This window comes from Fusarium solani (genome assembly GCF_023522795.1).
Source record: "Fusarium solani strain SB1 chromosome Unknown bctg00000000, whole genome shotgun sequence".
NCBI classification, from domain to species: domain Eukaryota; kingdom Fungi; phylum Ascomycota; class Sordariomycetes; order Hypocreales; family Nectriaceae; genus Fusarium; species Fusarium solani.
Window position 1 is genome coordinate 4,252,345 of NW_027072157.1, and position 21,659 is coordinate 4,274,003.

At 52.8% G+C, this 21,659-nt stretch overlaps 6 protein-coding genes across 6 annotated transcripts; 4 read left to right on the forward strand and 2 right to left on the reverse strand.

The window, feature by feature from the left end:
* Positions 1-111: 111 nt before the first annotated feature.
* Positions 112-2,536, reverse strand: MRS44_001345 (uncharacterized protein; the record flags this gene model as incomplete). Its single annotated transcript, XM_046279315.2, has 3 exons — positions 112-201; positions 260-1,930; positions 2,000-2,536. 3 exons carry the CDS (start codon positions 2,534-2,536, stop codon positions 112-114), a joined length of 2,298 nt encoding a protein of 765 aa, XP_046138392.2.
* Positions 2,537-6,965: 4,429 nt separating this feature from the next.
* On the forward strand, positions 6,966-8,774 carry MRS44_001346 (uncharacterized protein; the record flags this gene model as incomplete). Its single annotated transcript, XM_046267394.2, has 1 exon — positions 6,966-8,774. One exon carries the CDS (start codon positions 6,966-6,968, stop codon positions 8,772-8,774), a length of 1,809 nt encoding a protein of 602 aa, XP_046138390.2.
* Positions 8,775-10,814: 2,040 nt separating this feature from the next.
* Positions 10,815-13,258, reverse strand: MRS44_001347 (uncharacterized protein; the record flags this gene model as incomplete). Its single annotated transcript, XM_065623659.1, has 3 exons — positions 10,815-10,987; positions 11,039-11,115; positions 11,184-13,258. The coding sequence occupies 3 exons, from the start codon at positions 13,256-13,258 to the stop codon at positions 10,815-10,817; spliced, it is 2,325 nt and encodes a 774-aa protein (XP_065480096.1).
* Positions 13,259-15,334: 2,076 nt separating this feature from the next.
* Positions 15,335-17,063, forward strand: MRS44_001348 (uncharacterized protein; the record flags this gene model as incomplete). The annotated part of the gene is made up of 6 exons (XM_065623660.1): positions 15,335-15,398; positions 15,569-15,631; positions 15,684-15,862; positions 15,913-15,949; positions 16,004-16,071; positions 16,128-17,063. The coding sequence occupies 6 exons, from the start codon at positions 15,335-15,337 to the stop codon at positions 17,061-17,063; spliced, it is 1,347 nt and encodes a 448-aa protein (XP_065480097.1).
* Positions 17,064-17,557: 494 nt separating this feature from the next.
* On the forward strand, positions 17,558-18,223 carry MRS44_001349 (uncharacterized protein; the record flags this gene model as incomplete). The annotated part of the gene is made up of 1 exon (XM_046274927.2): positions 17,558-18,223. The coding sequence occupies one exon, from the start codon at positions 17,558-17,560 to the stop codon at positions 18,221-18,223; it is 666 nt and encodes a 221-aa protein (XP_046138387.2).
* Positions 18,224-19,092: 869 nt separating this feature from the next.
* MRS44_001350 (uncharacterized protein) lies at positions 19,093-20,994 on the forward strand (the record flags this gene model as incomplete). Its single annotated transcript, XM_065623661.1, has 6 exons — positions 19,093-19,359; positions 19,404-19,489; positions 19,544-20,107; positions 20,156-20,436; positions 20,487-20,681; positions 20,732-20,994. The coding sequence occupies 6 exons, from the start codon at positions 19,093-19,095 to the stop codon at positions 20,992-20,994; spliced, it is 1,656 nt and encodes a 551-aa protein (XP_065480098.1).
* Between the last annotated feature and the right edge of the window lie 665 nt (positions 20,995-21,659).

Genomic DNA, 21,659 nt, shown 5'->3' on the forward strand with positions numbered 1-21,659 from the left:
CTTGAAGACATCTGCAAAACAGGAGCTTATCCTTCCCTTGGACTATGGACACTGGGTGATGTTTTAGCGTTTCAAGAGCTGTACATATAATTCTGTAACCGAGACATGATATCAATATGATACGGGCCATTGAGCTTGGCCGTCTCTGCTCATGGTAGGGATCCCTAGGAGACTGGATATGTCCCATTCCATGGGGTTCTCCTGGACCACTAGTTAGCGACATGACTGGGAACTTCTTATCTAGGCACTTTCCACTCACTGCTGAAAAGAATTCGGGAGGGAAAAAGTCGGTACTCAGAGTGTCTGCAGTCGCCATGGACTCCTGGGGTGTCGCGCCCGCCGTCGTCTCGCGCAGCACAGCTACGCAGTTGCGTAAGGTCTGGGCGTGGGCCTCGTATACCGCTTGCTTCATCGGCTGGCCTGACTCTAGCGCGCGGATCTGCGTCAGGTGGGCGTTGACGAACAAGAGTCTCTTGAGACTGGTGTTGCCTCGTGCAATGAGCTGTGTTAGCTGTTCTTGCATGCTTTCGAGAACTTGGATCAGAGGGGCTCGGGTAGCTTTGGCCATCTCGTCGAGGACATCAGCTTCATAACTCGGCGCAGCTTCGTCCTGCAACTGAGTGATGACCTCAAGGGACAGTATCAGCATGGCATCGAAGTTCAAGGAGCACTTGAACAACCCGCGGCCAACGAGTGCAAGGCGCCATGTATCCTCCCAGCGCTGGAGGGGCTGGTTGAGGTCGGCCCCCTTGTCACTGGATGCGATAACCAAGGCAGCCTCGACACATATCTTGCGGGAGAGGTAGAATCTCGGATCGGCCCTGGCCTGCAGCATGAAGTCGCGATGAAGAAACATGATGAACCGTCTCAGTTGAACATCCATCAGTTTCCGGTGGAACACATTCAGCCTCAGACTACACGTATCCGCGAAACTACCATCAGTGACCTTCCTTGAGTGGAAGAAGGCTGCCACATCACGGCACGCGGTACGTAGCTTTGTGCCTATCTCTAAAGCCTTCTCGTAGGATTGTTGGTGGCGAAAATCGTTGAGCAGGCGGATGACCTCGACCCTTAACGGAAGAGATTGCGCTAACAAAACCTGAAGACTCGAATCTGTGGGAGTGTCCAGAGGCTTGGGCGTTGGCTCAGAATCAGATTCGAGATCGGAGTCGTTATAGTTGGATGGTGAGCAGGCGTCGTAGTCGACGTCGAAGAAGTTAAGCGGCAGGCCGAGGTCAAGACAACACTGCACAGACAATTCCAAGACTGTGGTCCAGAGACGTGCACGAATCTCTCTTTGGTACAGCGACAGACCCGGAAACAACTTGGGATTGCGGTGAAGCCCCATGGTGATGGCAGCGCGGAGCAGCGACCCCGAAGAGAGCCATGACGTTGCGCCACGGCAGTTGAATGTGGTCTGGCGAGCAAGGAGCAAGAGACAAAACACTTGAAGACCATCTAGATTGTATGTGGTCTTCTCGCTTGGCCCTGTGAGCCACCACTGTGCGTTTTGTATCCACGTCTGCGCAAGCCGCCAGAGGTGATTGGCCTCGGCATCATCAGAGACCTCCTTGAAGGTCGTTCCAATGGCAAGGATCAAGGTCAACTTGACAAGAAAGACAGGCTGAAGGGTTGACGCATGCTCCCCCACCCACACTTGACTGTACTCGTTCCAAAAGGACGGGACATGGATGATTCGGTACATGGGCTCAAAGGTGCGGAGATAACACCGGATGAGATCATCGCAAGTCTCCTTCACGGGGAGAGTCTCGCGCAAGTCCCGGATAGGCTGCTCAAGATTGGCTGCGTTTTGTTTCTTGAGAGCGAATCGGAGATTTCGAGCCTCCTGCAAGGTCTCGATGAGATCGGCTTTGGCATCATTGAACCATGGTTCGACTTGGACGGGGTGGAACGATCCCGAGATGGGAAACTGATGAAGTGTCAGCCATCAAGACTTCATGAAGAGTCTTGAACATCAGTCAAAGATAGAGAAACAAACCCTCTCTGCTGTATGGAGCCAGTGTGTCTGGCCAAATAGCTTCGTCTTCTCGGGGACATGTCGAAGTCTTGGTGTGTGTGGTGGTATACAGGTGGATGATGAGGCCAAGGCTGAGACCAGAGGCTGTGAGGGCGGAGGATTGTTCAAGAGTGAGGATTCATGATTCGTCGATGGAACGTCATCGCCGGTCTCTGGTCTTGGTGGTTGGAGTGGTATCTGAGCTCGGAGATAATCTCCCACCAGGGCCGGTCTTGCTGCAGCTCTCCTCCGTCCAGATGCTCCGACCCCCTCCCCTGCTTCTGGGCGCGTCTCGGTAGATGCTAGCTCCCGGTTCTTGGCAGGTACTGCAGCCGCATCCCCGGAGTCCCCGTCTCGGTATGAGCACTCCATCGAAACCCGAGCCCGGACGCAGCCATTACACGGCTGTCCCATGTCGCACCGAATCTTGCGGCGCCGGCATTGCTCGCACGATCGCGCCGGTCGACGTCTTCGACGTTTGGGCCGAGGACTGCCTGTCGAAGAAGCTGCTGAAGACATGGATGATGTTTTGACAAGTTGAGACCGGTCTGGAGAGTGAGTCGATCGGGGATGAGAGCACCGAGATGGATATAAGTGAGTAGGTTGAAATGCCGAGCTTTATCCCCGAACTTGTCAAGGCCGAGCTTTTGGCTGACTATGCACTGACAGAATAAGCCAGACAGTTGTGGGCCAATATTAGCTGACATTTACACGTCATTTGCGTACTGATAAATATCACCGAGCTTGTAAACCGATGCCGAACTTCGGGCATATTTTGATATCATATTAATGATCAAGGAAATCGAACAAGCAGACATATAAAAAGATCTCTTTCCTTCTAGAAGCCATGGAGGATTATCTTCGAGACAATTCAGCACAATCACAACCATCTATCATTACATCTTAAACCGACTTCACAATGTCCAACACGAGCAGCACTCTCGACGTCGCCACCCTGGAGGGTGGTCGATCTGAGAAGGAGACAGACGAGAAACCTCAAGAAAGCCCTGAAGGGGGGACCAGAGGATGGCTGACAGTCGCGGGTTCTTCGGCTGCCCTGTTTGCCACGTTCGGTTGGGTCAACTGCATTGGGTTGTTCCAAGCCCAGTACGAACAAGTCCAGTTGAAGGATTACTCGAGTTCTGATATTTCCTGGATCACGTCAATCGAGTGTAAGTCAGCCCCAGATGTCCATTTTCATGTGGTACAACCTCCCGGATGATGACCCGCGATCCTGACCTGGGCTAGTCTTTTGCATGCTTTTCTTCTCTCCCGTCGGAGGCAAGATTTTCGACCATTACGGACCAAAGGTGCCCATCTTGATTGGCTCCATCATGCACGTCTTCGGCCTCATGATGCTCAGCATCTCGAGCAAGTACTACCAGATCCTCCTGAGCCAATCGATCTGCTCCGGAGTGGGCTCATCTCTTGTTTTCTCCCCGGCCTTGACCGCTGTGGGTTACACCCGTTGTCCAGACTGTTCCTCATCACCCCATTCTGATGCATCGTCAATAGGCCCAAACCTACTTCGACAAGAAGCGAGGGATAGCACTCGGACTTGTTGTCGCCGGGTCGTCGGTAGGGGGTGTCATCTTTCCCCAGATGGCGCAGCACCTTATTCCAAAGGTGGGATTTGGCTGGGCTATCCGCATATGTGCCTTTCTCATCCTGGGTATGCTTCTTTTGTCCAACCTGACCATCACCTCAAACCTTAAACACTCGCCCAAGCCCTTTAGCATAATGGACTACCTGAAGCCCATCCGCGAGTTTAACTTTTGTATCTTGGCTATATCATCCTTCTTTCTCTATTGTAAGTGCTACGACCCAGGGAGTCTTTGGTCGACGCCGAAAATCGATAGTTGCTGACACTGATGCAAGGGGGCATGTTTGTGCCGTTCAATTACATCGTCACAGAGGCAATCCATTACGGAATGAAGCCGTCTCTAGCCATAGGATTAGTATCAATCATGAACGGCGCCAGGTAAGCTTTTTTCTAAACTTAAGTCAGCCTCTGGTCTTAATGGAGCTCTAACGGAGAGTCCGGTGATAGCTTCTTTGGGAGGACCGTGCCCAACTACGTTGCAGACAAGCTCGGCCGGTTCAACGTCACGGTAACCATGCTTCTTCTCTCCGCCATCATGGTTCTAGGCCTGTGGCTCCCTGGGAGGAGTGACGGCGCCATCATTGCATTTGCCGTGCTGTTCGGCTTTAGCTCTGGCGCAGGCATCGGGCTCGCACCCGTGCTCATCGCGGGCGTCTCTCCCATCGAGGAACTTGGCTTCCGGGTGGGCACGGTCCTGTCACTGGCTGCCATCGGCTCCCTGACGAGTCCCCCGATCGCCGGAGCGATCGTCGCAGACGACGGAGGTAGCTACCGATTCGCAGCAGTGTTTGGCGGAGTTAATTTCTTGATCGCCACGATGGGGGTCGCGTTACTCCGGGTCAAGTTGGGGGGCTGGAAGCTCACAACCAAGATCTGACGCCTCTGGAACTTGCCATGTCTTTCCGCGTGGAGACGGGAACCGTTGAGAAGGGTGTAAGGTTGAAGGGGTACCTGAGGCTGAGAGGAGGTAAAAAGTTTAACGGGGTTAACTTTGAAGTAGAAGGGATCCAAAAGCGTGTTTTGCATAGACCATGTAACCTGATTATTGAACGCCATGTCTGATATTGACCCGAACTGTGCTATTGACTTTTGTCTCTCCCATGAAGCATCTCCGATGCTTGTAAGAGTGTTGTAAGCTTGCCAAGAAGCAAAAATAACTTGTCTCTTTGTGGCGAAACATTGCCAATCAAAAGTTGCAAGCCATCAAGTATCAATGTGACCTCATAGCACCTCGCACATACCTGCCGCTCGGGCTCTGAGTGTAAGCATAAGCGAGATGTCCAAGCACCCGAGATCTTGTACTGGCTAGGGAGCTGAGGTTTGGGAGATTTGATATTACTTCATCGTTGAGCTGGAAATAGATTGTGAAACTGGAGGCGTTAGTCAAGCAGCGTTGAGATTCTCTTTGGGAAATGGGCCACCAGAGGGAAGGTGCCACACACATTGTCAAAGAGGTCGTGCCTTCCCAACACGCGAACGAGAGATGGAAGTCGCCTTAGTCATCAAAGTGTATCTCTGAGATTTCAGGAGCCAAGGCCGCCAAGAAGGGGCATAGTCGACGATAATAGAGTTGGTCTAGATGCACCAGGGGCAGAGCTTGTTCCTCCACCTGCATCATCTCTAATTGCTACAAGGGTTGCATTGCACCTGCACGACGACCGGTGATACTTTGACGCTGGCACATTCTTGTTTGGCTTTGACTTATTTTTGTTTCCGAGATGATCAACGTGGAACCACCCTAACGCTGCATGGCTCCACGATATGTTTCGTTTCGTTTCTCCTCTTCGACCGCTCGACCGCCCTACCCTCGATCTGGAAGACGGGGGACGAGGGGCGCAAGGTTGCTTCTCGTGGTAATGGACCGATTGGGCGAGGATCCATGGCGGGGAACCGTTCTACCGGCTGGACGCCACACAATAACACATTACACAACGGTGATGCTAGGCCCCGATAATCCGCTCACTTCCCCAGAATTCTCGGCCCCGAGGGCTACCTGAAACCCGCATTCGGACCTGAACTATTTTGCGGATGCTCTTTGCGGTAAGAGCGGACGCAGTGACTACCGCTCGCACGGAGGAAAGGATGGAGAATCGCCGAGCTGTCCGCGGCGAGGCTGGATCGACAAGTTCTTGTCAGCAAGGAGATTGACTCCAGAATGAGTTTCGGAGCTGAAAGACGGATCTTCTGCTCCTCTGCCAATCATGTTGGCCCATTCCCAAATGCCGGTACCTGAATGATCTTCCCGATGCAGTCGAGCAACTCTACAGCCATGACGTCCCGAGACCACACCGTCAACGGCGAGACACACCGTTTGTTGCGTATACGAACGGGTGGCTCACCCTAAGCATGCGGCATCATCGACTGCCGACGAGGTTTACCTCCTTGATTGGTTCCCCTTGCTTTGGCGAAAGGCCAAGAGGTTGGTTCCCGTTGGCTTTCTATCGGCCCCTGCACTTAAAGTTAATTATCGATTATCGCCACACTCTTCGCCTTGCCCTGAGCTGAGAGCCGTTGCAACTCCCGGGCTAGGCCCATCTCCAGCTGCACCAACTGTACATGTCATCGAATCAAAGATGTGCCGATGAATTGCGGAGAGACGGGCTCGCACCGTTTGATGAAGGGGCAGCGGTTCGAGCCTATGCCGTTCGGCCCGCTCGCTGACCCCCTTTCGAGAGAAGCTTGTTTTGAGAACTTGGATCGAATCAGCCAATATGGAGGGCGGAAACGAGTCCGTGTATTCGCGGTCCTCCAGGAGTGGGCACTTCCGTGCAAGGATATGAGCTTGAACATCACATGCATGTACGGTGCAGCCCGTCATCTAAACGTGACTCAATATGCAAGGATAGAGTTGTGCCTGTCCCTCGAAGCCGCTCGGATGCGGAATGAGGCTCAAAGTCAGGTCAGGTCATGGGAGAGATCAAAGCTGTATGGGGTCAGCACTTGGAGCACGGATCTTCGAGACTATCTGAGCTTGTCGCAAAGTCAAACAGAGGGCATAGGCGATCCATGTGGCGGTAGCCCTGGAGGCTGGTGTTGAACCCGCGGGAATTCTTGTGGGAAGACCTCGATGGCTTGCGCTCAGAACCAGCCCCACTGGTATTGCACGGGGAAGCTTGATGCTTGAGTCTCAAGCGATAGACTCAAAGAAGCTCCCAGGCTCCTAGATGGATATGCCCTCATTTCATCTATAAAAGGAGACGTCTGCCTCCTCCAACCTACTCGTTCTCATCCAGATCTCATCCTCATCCCACAAGCTCCTTCAGCACCCAGCTCCGGATCTCTTATCTTCACACTCTCGTTTCAACCAACTCTCTTTTATCTTCTCAACACACCCCATCTTTCAACATGAAGCTTCATCAGGTCGTCGCTGTCCTCAGCTTCATTGCTGCCGGCGCCTCTGCCACCCCTGGAGGCTATGGTGAAAAGGACAAGGACGTCAAATACGGCAACAACTACGGCAACAAGTACGGAAACAACTACGGCAACAAGTACGGCAACAAGTACGGCAACAACTATGGCGACAAGTATGGCCATGACAAGGATGGCAAGTACGGCAAGGACAAGTACGGCAACGGCAAGGATGGCTACGGCAAGGACGGCCATGGCAAGGACGGCAAGGATGGCGACAAGTATGGCCATGGCAAGGATGGCTATGGCAAGGACGGCAAGGACAAGTACGGCCACGGCAAGGACGGTTACGGCAAGGATGGCGACAAGCATGGCCATGGCAAGGACGGCTATGGCAAAGACGGCAAGGACAAGTACGGCCATGGAAAGGATGGCTACGGCAAGGATGGCGACAAGTATGGCCATGGCAAGGACGGCTATGGCAAAGACGGCAAGGACAAGTACGGCCATGGAAAGGACGGCTATGGCAAGGACGGCAAGGACAAGTACGGCCACGGCAAGGATAGCGACAAGTACGGTCATGGCAAGGACGGCTACGGCCACGGCTACGGCTACGGCCACGGCAAGGACAAGTGCAAGACCTACGAGTGGGACATTGGCCGCTGCAACTGGTGCCCCTACAAGCCCTACCACCCCCGCGACTTGGATGGCCTTGAGGCTCGTGGCGACTACGGCTACGGAAACGGCTACGGCTACGGCCACAAGACCTGCAAGAAGACCTGCCCTGACAACAAGAAGAAGTGCAAGAAGCAGTCCTGGGACTACTCCAAGCCTACTTACTCCGGCACCTTCGAGGAGTCTGTTACTTGTGAGGGTGGTGACTCTTACAAGGTGAAGGGCAAGATCGCACCTTGCGGCGACTGGGGCAAGTACGGCAGCAAACAGTGCCTCTTTGTCGAGTACGCCGACTGGGACAAGTGGAGCGACAAGACAGCCTACCTGGGCATCTACACCACCGAGACCGAGGGCCCCAAGTACAAGGAGAAGCTCAACCTCACCAAGGACTACTGCAAGGGCAACAAGTGCGTCGTCCCTCTCAACAAGTTCCCCGGATGGCCCAAGCTCGCCGGCAAGAGCGTCTGGGTTGGCATCGACGACGACCAGTGCAAGCCCAAGAAGGGTCACGGCTATGGTGGCTATGGCAAGGACGGCAAGGACAAGTACGGCAACAAGTACGGCCATGATGATGACAAGTACGGCAAGGACAAGGACGGCAACAAGTACGGCCATGATGATGACAAGTACGGCAAGGACAAGGACGGCAACAAGTACGGCCATGATGATGACAAGTACGGCAAGGACAAGGACGGCAACAAGTACGGCCATGATGATGACAAGTACGGCAAGGACAAGGATGGCAAGGACAAGTACGGCCACGATGATGACAAGTACGGCAAGGACAAGGACGGCAACAAGTACGGCCATGATGATGACAAGTACGGCAAGGATAATGATGGCAAGAACAAGTATGGCAACAACAACAACTACGGCAACGGAAACAAGGACAAGCGCGGCAACGACGACAAGTACGGCAACAACAACAACAACTACGGAAACAACTACGGCAACAACAACTACGGTGACAAGGATGGCAACAACTACGGCAACAACAACTACGGCAACAACAACTACGGCAACAACTACGGAACCGACCGATATGGCCGCCACAACTATGTCAAGTACATCGAGCTTGACATCACCGCCACCTACCCCAAGAAGTGCACTGCTTGGTGCTGCTGCGCCTAAGCGACGACTTTGCCGGCGGGGCTCTTGTCTGGAGACCGAGCCGGAGGCTCTCAGGCCATGGCAATGGCTGGTTCTGGGACGCCATGATGATGATGACGAACGGGTAATACACAGCCGTGACGCTCTCTGGTTTTTCGCTTCTCTTCTCTATGTAATCCTGGGACAGCGCACTCATTTCTCTGTCCAAAAGTTTATACTATAGGTTTAGGGGGTTGCTTTGGAAGTCTTTTGTTTGGGATCTGATAGGTAGTTAATTGACAAAAATTGGGTGTGAAACAGTCTTGCCAAATGTGTGAGGTGCCAACATGTAGCTGAAGTATCCAGAAGCTTAACTCATAAGCTTAATCCATAGGGCTGACGAGAAGATGACGAGGGTTGAAGAGGAAAACGGGGCATGGGAATAGACTTTGACGTCCTTAGGATGAGTTTAGCATCACTGGGCCACACCAATCTAAATATAGACCTTGGTAGTTATACCCACGTTTACTTGGAGTGAGTCGTCTGGCTTGCCTTGTCTGCTATGGATGCTGCATTTGCCTCAAAGTGAGATGAATGAATGGGGCCTAAGTTGATAAGCCTAGGCGGGGGCCCATTTCTTCTATCGCACTCCTGCGGCGCTATATATTATCACTTGGAGCAATGGCAAGTACGCATTGCAATCACCTTGGTATCTCGAGATCGAATCCTCCTGTCACTGGGAGGATTAGATTTTTGCTCTTTTTCTACTCTTTTTCTTTTCCCTCTTACCGTAATTGTCCTTTTCTATTGTTGTGACACATCAAGACAAATCAATGAAAAGAAAACTTGCGTGCCTGGAGGTTCTGTATCATAGGCAGTCATGGTAATGAGATGGATGGTGAACATGACTTGTACTCGAGGAGACTCCGTGGCCCTCCATGGCACAACATGCCTGCACCATGGTAGGAGAGCAACCGGATCATCAAGATACCGTCGTTGTAATGCCCTCGACATACTGGTAAAGGCGAGCTTTGGATACAGCCATGTTGTTACTCACTGATCCAGTTCTAGCCTTTGTCTCACAAACAGTGGCCCTTCTATCCATCCCACTGCAGAGACCAAAGGAAGATTGAGGTTCATTTTTATTGTTATTTGAGCTGCCAATTGCAACAACATCTTGATCCCCACCGTCTTGTTGCAGTAATAGCGCACGTGTCTTTTCATACACCCTGGTACAAACGTCTTCCCACCAGAGGGTCCATCACTGCCTCCTCATCTTCGTTCCTCAGTCTTATCTTCACTTCCACCCCCGCAGCATCATCAACAGGTTCATTTTCCATACCGGTATTCTTTATATCGGCCATATTTCCAACGAAATGCTGTTGGTGGTTCCCCTGAGTCGGTAGACAACAACGTTGGTGGCGGGGTGACCCCGCAGCGCCAACCTGCAGCGTTAGGGCGAGATGATGATGGCGGCGCCCACAGCAAGATTGTCAATATTCTGAACAGCAGTCAGTTTGTCCAATATTTGCACACGATGGCGAGCCGATAGAGGGTGGCAATGATAAGGCAGGTATCCGTATGGCATCTGCAAAATTTCAACCTATTCTCTGGGATAATGCGTCAGTCAAGGGCTTGGGTCAGAGCACCAGGGTTCAGTCGGTCAGTCAGTCAGTCAGTCAGTCAGCCAATTGAACGCACACCAATTGTTTTTCTGGTACAGCCTGTCAGTATGGAGTAGGGTCAATATTCAGACCCACAGCATGACAAGAATGTTTCTGTTGCTTTTGTTCCAAGACACATGAGCCGAATCGTAGCATTGGCTGCCAGACTCGTCGATATGTGCTTGCTTGCTTGACTCATGTCGAAAGATGTTGGTTGAGTAGAGAGAAGAATCCTGGTATCATCAAAATAGAAACAAGTCTGGCTCTGGCAGCGCTTCCCATGATAACATAACGCCTGTCCATAAGTACCCATGCATAGTTACCCTCATAGAGGCACAACAGCACATCCACAGCAGTTATTATTATTACGTAGGCGTCAGACAAACCCCACTGCACGCACGCACTGCTCTGCTCTTGATTAACCCAGCTCCCAGGACTCGCCCCAGATCTCGTTCAGATTCAGCCCTAGCAGCTCCAGACTCGGATCCAGATTGAAAGGCTGAGTGGGGTCTCCCCTATCATCCAAGGGGCCTGGTTTGGGTCGATCGGAGCCGAGGGCATCGTCGGCGTAAACGAGAAGGGGGTCACCGACTGGATACCAATATTAGGAAACGCCCTGCCATGGAACTCAAGCTTCATTACCTTTGGCCGGTCGTGTAGCGGTATGTTGGGCGCCGGCCCCATCGTTGCTGGGCCGCCTGCCACCGCATTCATCGGTCCTGATACTTGTTCCCCGGACACTGGAGGCTCCTGGTTGGCAAGGAGTCGGTAGTGTAGGTTGACAAACCTCTCTGCCGAGGTCGATTTGGCAACCTCTGGCTCCTTGGTTCCCAGATGCGCCTCAAGGAGTCCCAGCGCCGCACACATGATCGAGTATCCCCACGGCTCATTGTTGCCACACCGAAGGAGTCGGTCCTCCTTCATCGCAATGCACTTCTCAATCAGCTTGAGTGTGTGGTGTGAGTTGATCATGATCATATTGGTCGATCCTCGAGGCTGCAGCATTGTCACGCTGCAGAGGTTGATGGCTGTCGTGAGCGCATCCTCTCGGAGGAAGTTGAGGCTGCGGACCCCTTGCTCATAGAGCTTGTCATGCAAAAGGACAATGTCCCGTGCCGCGTTGTAATAGATAATCTCCGAGTACTGATACTTGGAGTTTTGCTTGCGGAGCTTTAGATATGGTTGATGGAGTGGAATGATGTACTGTCGCAGCTGCACATGCAGAAGCGTATATGCAATCAAGGGGTTTTTCTTCCCCTTGGTGTTATCAATGTTCATGTCCCATGACGGTAGCGCATCGATCTCCTGCGTCAAATCGTTGGTGTATCGAATTACCTGGTCATAGTCGATGTCAGACAATGGGCCTGTCAACAGACGGCTGAGCTCCAGGCGGAGCGGTAGACTCTGTCGAGCCAGATGCTGGAAGGAGGAGAAGGTGTACTCCTTGGTAGGCTTCCCAGGTGGGAGAACCGTGGTGCTCTCGTCAAAGTCTTCGTCGTCGAGGTTGCGAGGCGCATTGGTATCGTAGTGAAGCTGGCTCACGAGCGTCGGTAGACAATGATCAAATGACGCCTGCATATCAAACTCTTGGACTGTTGCCCAGATTCTTCGACGCATCTCTTGGTGGAAGACGGTGATCTTAGCAGCCATGTGACTTGGCTCCCGATGGAGTCCAACCGCAATTCCGTCCTGGATCAAGGCGCCAGAGCCAGTCCAGAAGCGCTTCTTCTTGATGGTGTTGACCCTCTTGCCCAGATACAGGAGGCAGGCCACTTGATAGTGAATCAAGCGACGATGCTTTTGGCTCTGCCTCGACGACCACTCGTCGCAGGCCTTGATCCACCGCTCTGCCCAATGACGGGCATTGGACATCATGCCAATGAACTTGAGGTTATCATGGGTGTGAACACAGCTTGCCACGGCCATCATGGCGAGGATGAGGGCAGTGAAGGCAGCATATCGGGTAGTGGAGCCGGGCTCCCAGTACTCGGCGTACTCCTTGCGGAACGTAGGGATGTGAACGATGCGATGGACCTGCTCGAACTGGTCAAGGTAGACATCGATGAGGGCGTCAGACTCCTCCTTGCTCGGCAGCAGGGCCTCCAACTCTGGATCTGACTGCTCAAAGATCTTTTCACGATCCTCGCGTCTTCTCTTGCGGTCCTTTCGGTCGTGGAGGATGACTGGACGAAGCCATTCATCTGCCGTCTCCTTCATGAAAGGACAGAGGCCTGTCAACTCAACAAAGGCCATACTGGCATTATGGGGACCAAAGTAACGGGTGCGGAAGCCCCGGCCACGGAAGAAGCGAAGCTCCCCTTTATCGGCAGACATGTTGGTGGCCTCGATGGACTCGTGTACTTCGCGGACGGAGGGGTCGGGCTCCCCAGAATGGGCGTCATCCTTTTGGGTCTGGGGCGAGGTGGTTGTGGCAGCGACGGTGCTGCCATCGAAGGAGACGCCGGTGCGGGATATCTGGTTCTTGAGCTGGGCGATCTCGAGCTCGAGGCGTCGGATCCGATCGTGATCCTGGCGGACGAACTCTGGGTCCCGCGGGGACAGGCCGGTAGTTGGATCGACGAAACGGCGTGAGTCGAGCTGGGCAAAGGGCGGGGGCACGCCCGAGGAGGCGTTGACTACCTCTCCATTGCGAGACTCGTAGCTGCAACGGTCGGGCGTGCCGCTCTTGATGCAACGCTCGCACGGGAAGCCCCGGTCGCACGAGAGCTTGCGACGACGACACTCGAGACAGCTCAGTCGGACTCGCTGCCGCTTCCGGGCGGGCGGCTGGCCGGAGCCGTTGATGGACCCAGGCTTTCGGTCACCGTCCGAGTCCGGGGTCTCACTTCGGTCTGAAGTCATGGTTCGATCCGGAGCCGATGGGTTAGAGGCCTCTCAAACCAAAAAAGATTGCCCAATGCCGGGGCGTTGCTGGGACCTTGCGTTCGGAGTTACGAAGGTCAAGGAGGAGGAATCGCTCGCTGGGCCGACCCGGGGGGCATCAGCAAGTCAAAAGGATTTCTTTATCAATCTGATCTGATAACTTGCGCAGAAAAGTTTTGCTGCCCCATTTGAGGTTGTCAACCCGAGCGGAGATACGATCGAGGGGGCCATCTGGCGGTTGAAGCTGTGGGGGTGTGATGACTCAGCAGGCCGTTAGTGCAAGGGATACTTGGGTTGTCAGTTGTCGCACTCCAAAGTTTCCCGCCCAGACTCTGAGACAGGGCCGTGATTGGCAATGAGAAACAGGCAACCATAGCACCGTCCTCCATGAATTTTCTGCGAATTAATACTACAAAGCTGGCTCTTCAATCGTGAATTTCTTCTCGATGATATTCATCATCAAGCAAAGCACCAGCTCGGACCTCCGATGGATCGCCGACCCGGACCACTCAACGTTGCCGTTACAAACCACCAACAGCCGAACCCACTGGAGCCGCGCCGTGTAAAAGGCAGCTTCCAGAGCCGTTCAAGCGTGTGGAAACGTAGAGCACCTCATCTTTGCTGCGTAAGCAATCCTCGGCTCCGTTGGTCCTCGATCCAGTTGCACTGCTCAATCCTCTCGCCGATGGCTCACCGAGCACCTGATGACACGCCAACCTCGGCACATGCGCTTCCGGCGGACCCTTGAGACCGAGTGAGCCTCATGTTGAGGTCACGAGTCTGATCGCGTTTCTCATACAATAGCCTCGGGCCCTCAATTGGCGATACAAGAACCCGAGCACACGGCTCTCACACTCTAACAGCTTCAACCTCGTACCCACGTGACACCTGCAGGTCACTGTCCCTGAAGACCAAAGTTCACTCGCCACAAGTTTCAGGTCTCCCCCTCTTGCGTCGACGAGCTGGAAAGCTAACGCGGGATGATGTGGCACCGGATGGACCCTGGGAAGCCAGGCTGATTCTGACTCGCAAGTGGCGGTCTAAGGGATCCAGAAGAAGTCTTCTGGAAGACTGCTCTGATCGAAGCTAACATTCATCGCCTTCTAATTATAGCCCTGGCAAAGAGTCTGTGTGCTTGGTGTTCATCTGGCAAAGCTGTCATGCTCTAATCTAACTGCCCCCGAGAAGCCTCCATTCCCAGTCTACACTCTGTTCAACCCTCCAAGTTGCGGGGAGAAATTTTCACGGGCTGGATCATGCGCTGCTGCATCGCCAAAGGAGCCCGCGGTTTCACCTGAAGCATGCAACTGCTCTCGTACGACGCTGCCCCAGTTTTGGCCTGGTCAAAGCTCCAGTGTGAGCTCAATTCTTGGTGCAGAAAGCTTCAACAGAGGTCTTTGGCCCAGCTCTGAGTGGCTACAGCTTCTTGAGGTTGCATACTTCCTGGTTAAGGCCAACCCATGCGTCGCACAGGGAGGGAACAGGACTGGAGGGTGCATCTCGCAAAGTTCTTGGTTTGCTGACTTATGCATAAGCCGGGCACCCTCAATGCGGCGATAGGGGGGTTGCATCTTAATGTGCCTAAGGACCTGATGGAAGTCTATCGGCCAAGCCGTGGATCTTGATGGACTCAGTACTCAGTACTCAGACCGGGGCAACCGAGATGAATGTTACCACAGTCGCTATTCTGAGAAGCAATTTAAGCATCCATGCCATTAAGACTCTGAGCCGCACGATGGAATTCGTGCCCGTTCGGCTGGTCTGTGTAAGAGCACGTCCGCGATCCTCACACGATCCTCAATGCTAAACCTCTGCAATGCCGATGTCTACAGGGGTTTTCCATGGCAGTTATAGCTCCCAGAGCTAGTGTTAGTTCTCGTTACAGTTGCATGCAGCTGCCATGCCTGCACTACACGTGTAGGGCCCCCCTTTGTCCATTGTCGATCCGGGGGTTTTATAGATACGGCCAGGCACGAAGAGATTTATCGTTCTGAGTTTATACTTCTGCGCAAAAGAGATTTTTGTCGTGACTTGACCTGCTAGTAATCTGCCTCAATGCCAGTCAACGGGTATGAAGCTCGCGTCCTGGGCAATTTGCTCGCCGTTGCTCATTGCTGGAGTATGCGCCAATGGGTTTGAGTCAACCGGCAGGCTACCAAGTTGTGCTGTGAGTGCTTTGTCTCTTTGGAATTTTACCCTGCTGACAGTGAAAGTCAAAATGCCTTGAGTCGTCGTATGGCGACTCATTCAGCGGAACCGGGATAAATGCCACTGCTCTTTGCAATGGAGGCAACCCAGACCGCGAAGTCGATACTTGCATTTCTCGCGAATGCTCTGGTATGGAACGACTGAGTATGGCTTTTATTCAGCGGTGATCTCGTACCTCGAATCTAACAACGACCAGGATTCGCACATGTCCGAGGCCAGATGTGCCACACAAAACCCGATTCCAAGCGAAACGACCACTACGTTCTACTCGCAGCGGAAATCCCAGCATGGCTGAGCCCTTGGCTACGAGTGTTTTCGAGCTGGGCAACCTGCAGCAGACTCTCCTTGGATGACCATGTTATGGTGGTTTGTGGGGTAAGATTGGACATCAAGAGAGTGAGGACCCAGTCTGACAATATTTCAAGCTTCTCTACACAGTCTTTGCCACTTTGGTTCACTTAGGTATGATGGATAGTCTTTTGGCAATGGAATAGGTATGCTAACAATATCTGCTAGCTTGGTTTGTGACGGCCGATTTGGCGACTTGGGATACCGCTGTGCAAAATGTTACAGATGGACTCAAGGTACGTGTGATTAATGAATGGCTAATCTTTTCAACTATTTCTAACATTATGGTTAGATCGTCTATATCGCCGAAGTCTTCGAGCTTGCCTGTCTATGCCTATCGAGAGTGGCTGTCCTCCTCGTGTGCCTCCGCATCTTCCCTCGGAACCGACACCAAATCATCTCCTATACGGCCATGGCATTCATCGTCATTTTCACAATCGTTTTTATTTTCTTGCGTATATTTCAATGTTCACCAATCGACTTTCCATGGAACGGTTGGACACAAAGCCCAGAGAACGGCCAGTGTTTCAACCAGCAGGTTCTTTCACATGTGGCAGCTGGATTCGACATTGCATTTAATGCCGCTCTTTTTATAGGCGTGCTTCTATCAGTTCGTCGACTTTCAACTGGGATTGGGCCGAGGTTGATAGTGACGGGTATGCTCGCACTCGGAGTGTTTGCTTTGGCAGTCTCTTGCTTTCGTCTGTGGCAGATGGTCGACTTTGCTGCCAAGATGAAGCCAGTATGGGACTATCGCGACCGGATTATCTGGATGGATGTCGAAGTATCTTCCTTGGTCATCGTTGCATGCCTCCCCAATATCTGGCCATCGCTCACGAGCGTGGATTCGCCTAGCGACAGGGAATGGCAAAGTCGTCGAGAATCGAGTCACCCCCCGTCGAGTCGAGCCTTTTCAAGCCGGCCTCCATCTAGTCGACCTATATCCAGCGCCCGACCCGAGACGGGAAATACCAATTCCACCGAGACTCTCCGAGTCAAGCTAAAAACTTCGATAACAAAAGTTACGACAGATGAGCTCGTTCAGGATTCTAATCGAAAAGCGGAGCAAGAAGCAGGCACAGTCCCATCTACGACTAGGGGACAAGATCCGAGGGAATGTGCAAACAGAGATTCAAGGCGGTCAGAGATTCTCTATGATTTCTCAGGTGGGAGAGAGAATTGGCATCCGTGTCAAGACGATTACGACAAGGCAGGTTGCAGTGAATAAATGGGATGCGGAAAAGGGACATGTTCAGGAAACGAGCCAGGTTAATGAGTCACGATGAATTAGAAACTTATATTGCAAGCGCATTGCACACGATAGTACCAGAACCAAATAAATGTTTAGTTATGATCAAGATTGGTGTGTCCTGCTGGTGTTGGTGTTGGTAAGACGGTTGGTATCTGTGTATCATGTTACTCATGTCTTACACGGTCACACAACTCGACAAGCATAACAAACTCAATTGGCATTCAAAATTGCACACCTCAGTGTATGCTAACTGATCTTGATCTTGGGGTAAAATAACCCATCAATTTATCCATCTCCGATCCCGGCTCCGAGAAGAAATGCAGGGGTCTCCACTTTCAACCTCACTCGGTCAAAGTCGCGCTCACAATCACAAGCAAAGGCCCACCAACCACTTCTCAACACCAACGCCCCAAGGCATCCCAATTGAACACCCCCAAATACCGCCCCCAAGGTCCTACAACGTCCTCAAAATGGCCTCCGCTGATGATGCCCGCAAGAAGCGCATCGTGTCGCACATGAATCAGGACCACACGCGCGAGATCTCCTACTATCTGCGCCACTACGCTCACCTCTCTGCTGGTGCCGCTTCGTCCCCGGCCTTGCGGGACGTCGACCTCAATGGCATGACTATTCGCTCGAAGGACGGGAGGGAACACTTTATCCCGTTCACGCCGCCGCTCAAGGGCTGGGGAGAGGCCAAGGACCGCATCATCGAGATGGCGGTTGAGGCCCGCGAGGCGCTGGGCCTCAGCGACGTGGTCATTGAGGGCTACAGGCCGCCCGAGGGTTTCGGAATCATCGTTACCGGATCTGTAATCTTCTACTTCTTCTGCGCCGCTACCCTCCCTTGGGTCCAGCCTGGCACCGACGTCTGGAGGCTGCTGGAAACAGGGTTCCCGGGAGGACCTACGTTCTACAGCTGGCTCGTCAACGCCATCTTCTGGCCGGTGGTCGGGATCCACGTGGTCGAGTGTTACTTTTTCGACAGGAAGCTGCAGAGGCACGGCGTGGAGAGGTTGTCTGGGCAGTGGTGGTTGTGGCTGTCCAACTGCTTCTTTGAGGGGTTCCCGTCGTTCAAGCGGGTGGATGGGATTGTGGCCCGGAAGCAGCAGGAGAAGAACGGCAAGAAGCAGTAAACCTCATGGTTCATGCTCGAGGGGGATGAGGCAGTTCGTGTGGGATTGATGCCAGGTTGAGGTTGTACACGCCTTGACAGCCTCGACTCTTGTACAACTAAGCCATGGCTGAATTGACAACTGCCGGACAATGCGGCTAGACCTGGCTCGTATCATTCAAAAGTGTAACTTGATCACAACTGATCCTGACCCAATTGGCAGCGGCTGACTGCAGCCTCCGTGTGACTGCCCTGCCCATCCCATCCGAGAACTTCAAAATGATTCGTCAAGGCCCGCGGGGGTGATGATCGCCTTGGGCAAACCACTCGATGGGAAAATGGGCCGATGGGTAGTTTGCGAACCATCATCATGTATGTCGACGCCTTATTCCGCGATGCAATATGCAATCCATCCGCCTTACAATGCAGGCCGGATGACCTGGATGGTCCAAACAGGCATAGCCTTGTTTACCATCACGTTCATCGCATACCTTCGATTCGTCAAGTCTGCTGCATGAACAAGTAAGTCATACTTTGTAGGCCCCCATCTATTATCTCTCGCGCATTGCATCCACTCACACGCGCGTGTTTATATGGCTGTGCACTTGTCTCGTCCCTCGACATCGCAGATGTGCCCTTCTCTCTTCCCCGCGGTCGGCGATATGGCAGCCGTCATCGCGGAGTACGCATTTGCGGGTTTTACCATCATCTCTTGACATAATTGAGGGCAGGTCGGGCCATAGTGAGTATATATATAGTTCTTTGTGTTATCATTCTCAATGTTTAAACGCTGGCCAACTTCTACTCTACTCGACTCGTCTCATCGTTCGTTCTCATCAAAAAGTGCAAGGGCTAAAACATGCACCAGAAACGACCTCGTAGCTCACGAGAATGCCCTCGTTGAGAGACAAAGCCACACGATATTCCTCGAACCGCCACCATCGAGACACCTTCTTCTACCACTCCGCCCAGTCCAAGTTGCAACGCCTCTTCCCCGGCTTCCTGAGGTTCAAGCCGTCCCTCGACAACCCAACTATAGACCGTCGTCTGGGCAGCCGGCGATCGGATATGCCTCAGGCTTCGGAAGAGAAAGTCTTTGTCACTAGAAACAAGCCGTCTCGCTCATCAATTGAACACACTGTATCTCATTCACATACTGTAAGTCGCCATTACAATACTAGCTGTGCAGTCTGACCATGTAGAACCAACCTACTGGCACATCACGAAAGTCCCGGTCTAAGAAGGACCAGGAGAGCGGTCAGGACCGTCGAGGTTCTCCTGCCTCCCCGTGAGTATTTCATCCATCTCATCTCGTGTATACACACGCCCTTACACATCCCAGAAGCGGCCAAGCCAACTCGTCCCCCCAAGGACGCCGCACCAACCTCGCAGACGAGTGCGCAAAGCTCCTCAACGTGCCTCTGCCGCCAGATGCTGGACGGCGAGCCGCCGCCTCCTCAGACGCCGAGCCCACTACAAAGCCGTCGGCCGCCTACCTAGACTACCGCATCAACCAGGAGCTGTGCCGCCGCAAGCAGATCATCGTCGACAGTTTAATGGCTGCTATCTCGGAATGCTTTAAACGAAAACTGGAGGCACTCGATGAAGGGTGCGATCCCGCCTCTGGAGGATCGCACCCTTCATCGGGCTCCGTTCAGGGCATCAAGTCCACGTCCCGCTCGTCCGCCGCTGGCCAGAAGAGGTCCAGCCGCCATGGCAGCAGGGACGAGAGCGACAACAGTGAGGATGACGACAGCTTCAAGAAGAAGGACAAGAAGAGGGCTAGGATTGAAAAGGACGACACCAAGCCGCGCTTCGCATGCCCCTATCACCAGTACGACCCCAAGACGTTTGGAGCGAAGCGCACGTGCTGTGGTCCAGGATGGACAGAGCTACCTCGGGTAAAGTGAGTGAGCTCGATAGTTGCAATAACAGGTTTGCTAACAATGAATAGGGAGCACCTTGAGCGCAGCCACAGCCTTCCCAAGTTCCAATGCAACAGATGCTGTCGCCGGTTCAAGAAGGATGAAGAGCTCAAGAAGCACCAGCGAGAGACTACCCCGTGCACGGTCAAGGACCCAAGCAAGATGCCTCGAGATCTCGCAGATGGATATGACGAGGAACAGGCCAGGAAGCTCAAGGCAAGAACTCGAAAGTCGCCAGAGGAAAAGTGGAAGGAGTGGTATGGCATCTTGTTCAACATGGCCCCTGATGACCCCAGCATCCCGTCGCCTTGTAAGTCATGATAAGCTGCCTCCAGACATGACAATACTAACCAGCCTCAGACCACGACGCTTCTCTATCAACAGCTAAAGTGTCCACCGTCAACCGGGAGAGCATCCCCGAGTACCAGGAGTGGTGGACAAAGGCCAAGCCCGTCATCCGCCACCGTGTGACCAAGGAGGTCGAGAAGGCGCTCATGCACTATGAGCCACAAGTCAAGCACGACATCATCGAGAGCCTGCGGGACCTCCCCCGATGTATCGCAGACCTTTTCCCCTCCCGGGTCTAACCTCGGAAGAGACGTCAGACATGGCTGAGGAGACGGGCTTCCTCGACTTCCTAGACATGGGAGATGACTACATCTTTGGGGACGTCGACGGCACAGGCTTTCTCAACGATAACTCGGCTACGTTTGGGTCTTCGGAGTCATCCGATTGCTCGGATCCGTATCAAGCTGGGACCAGCTCTGCCACTTCGGTGGAGGATGATGTCTACCAGAGCTTTGATGCTAAAACTGGGTTGGCACCCGAGTCGTTTCACTTGAGCTACTCAGCCAACAACCTTTACTAACTTCTTCGTGTTATTTTCCGAATCTCTTTGCGTTGATTGAGCCTCACTCTTTTTCTCTCACGCAATTTCCTTGTTGTTGATGCTCGCTCCTTTGAGAAGCAGCCTTTTCTTTGTTTCATATACGTTCCCATGTACCCTCATCAAGAGATCTCAGCTTCGGCTACCAAGATCTCTTGATGAAGAATGACTGTATAACTAGGCCTCTCGAGACTATTCGAGTATGGCCTGTGTACGAAAAAGTGTGTTTGTTTAGCAGTATGCACTACGACTCATGCCCGACTATCATTTACACGACTTTTTCCTCTGTTTGAATAATCAACTAGAATGGTTCTACCTACGCTAGGATATATGAAGATACGTTTATATATTATCTTTCGACCCAAAGCATCCGTGACGGCCATGTGTTACCCTCAGGGGCGGATATTTGTCACACTACTCCTGCTAAGCGTAGCTACCTACCTATCTTTGGGTAATCATCTCAATCGCATCGTATAATAGTAATCGTAGATCAACATAAGATGGTCTAAGAAAGTCTAGAGTCTCAGCAAATTGTTGTACATTGAGTTATCAAGGCCCTTTTTACACTAGACGCTGTCGTCATGCGAAGAGATAAAGCAAAAATATGAAATTGGCAAGTTGGTATGGCAATCAAATGTCTACCTCCA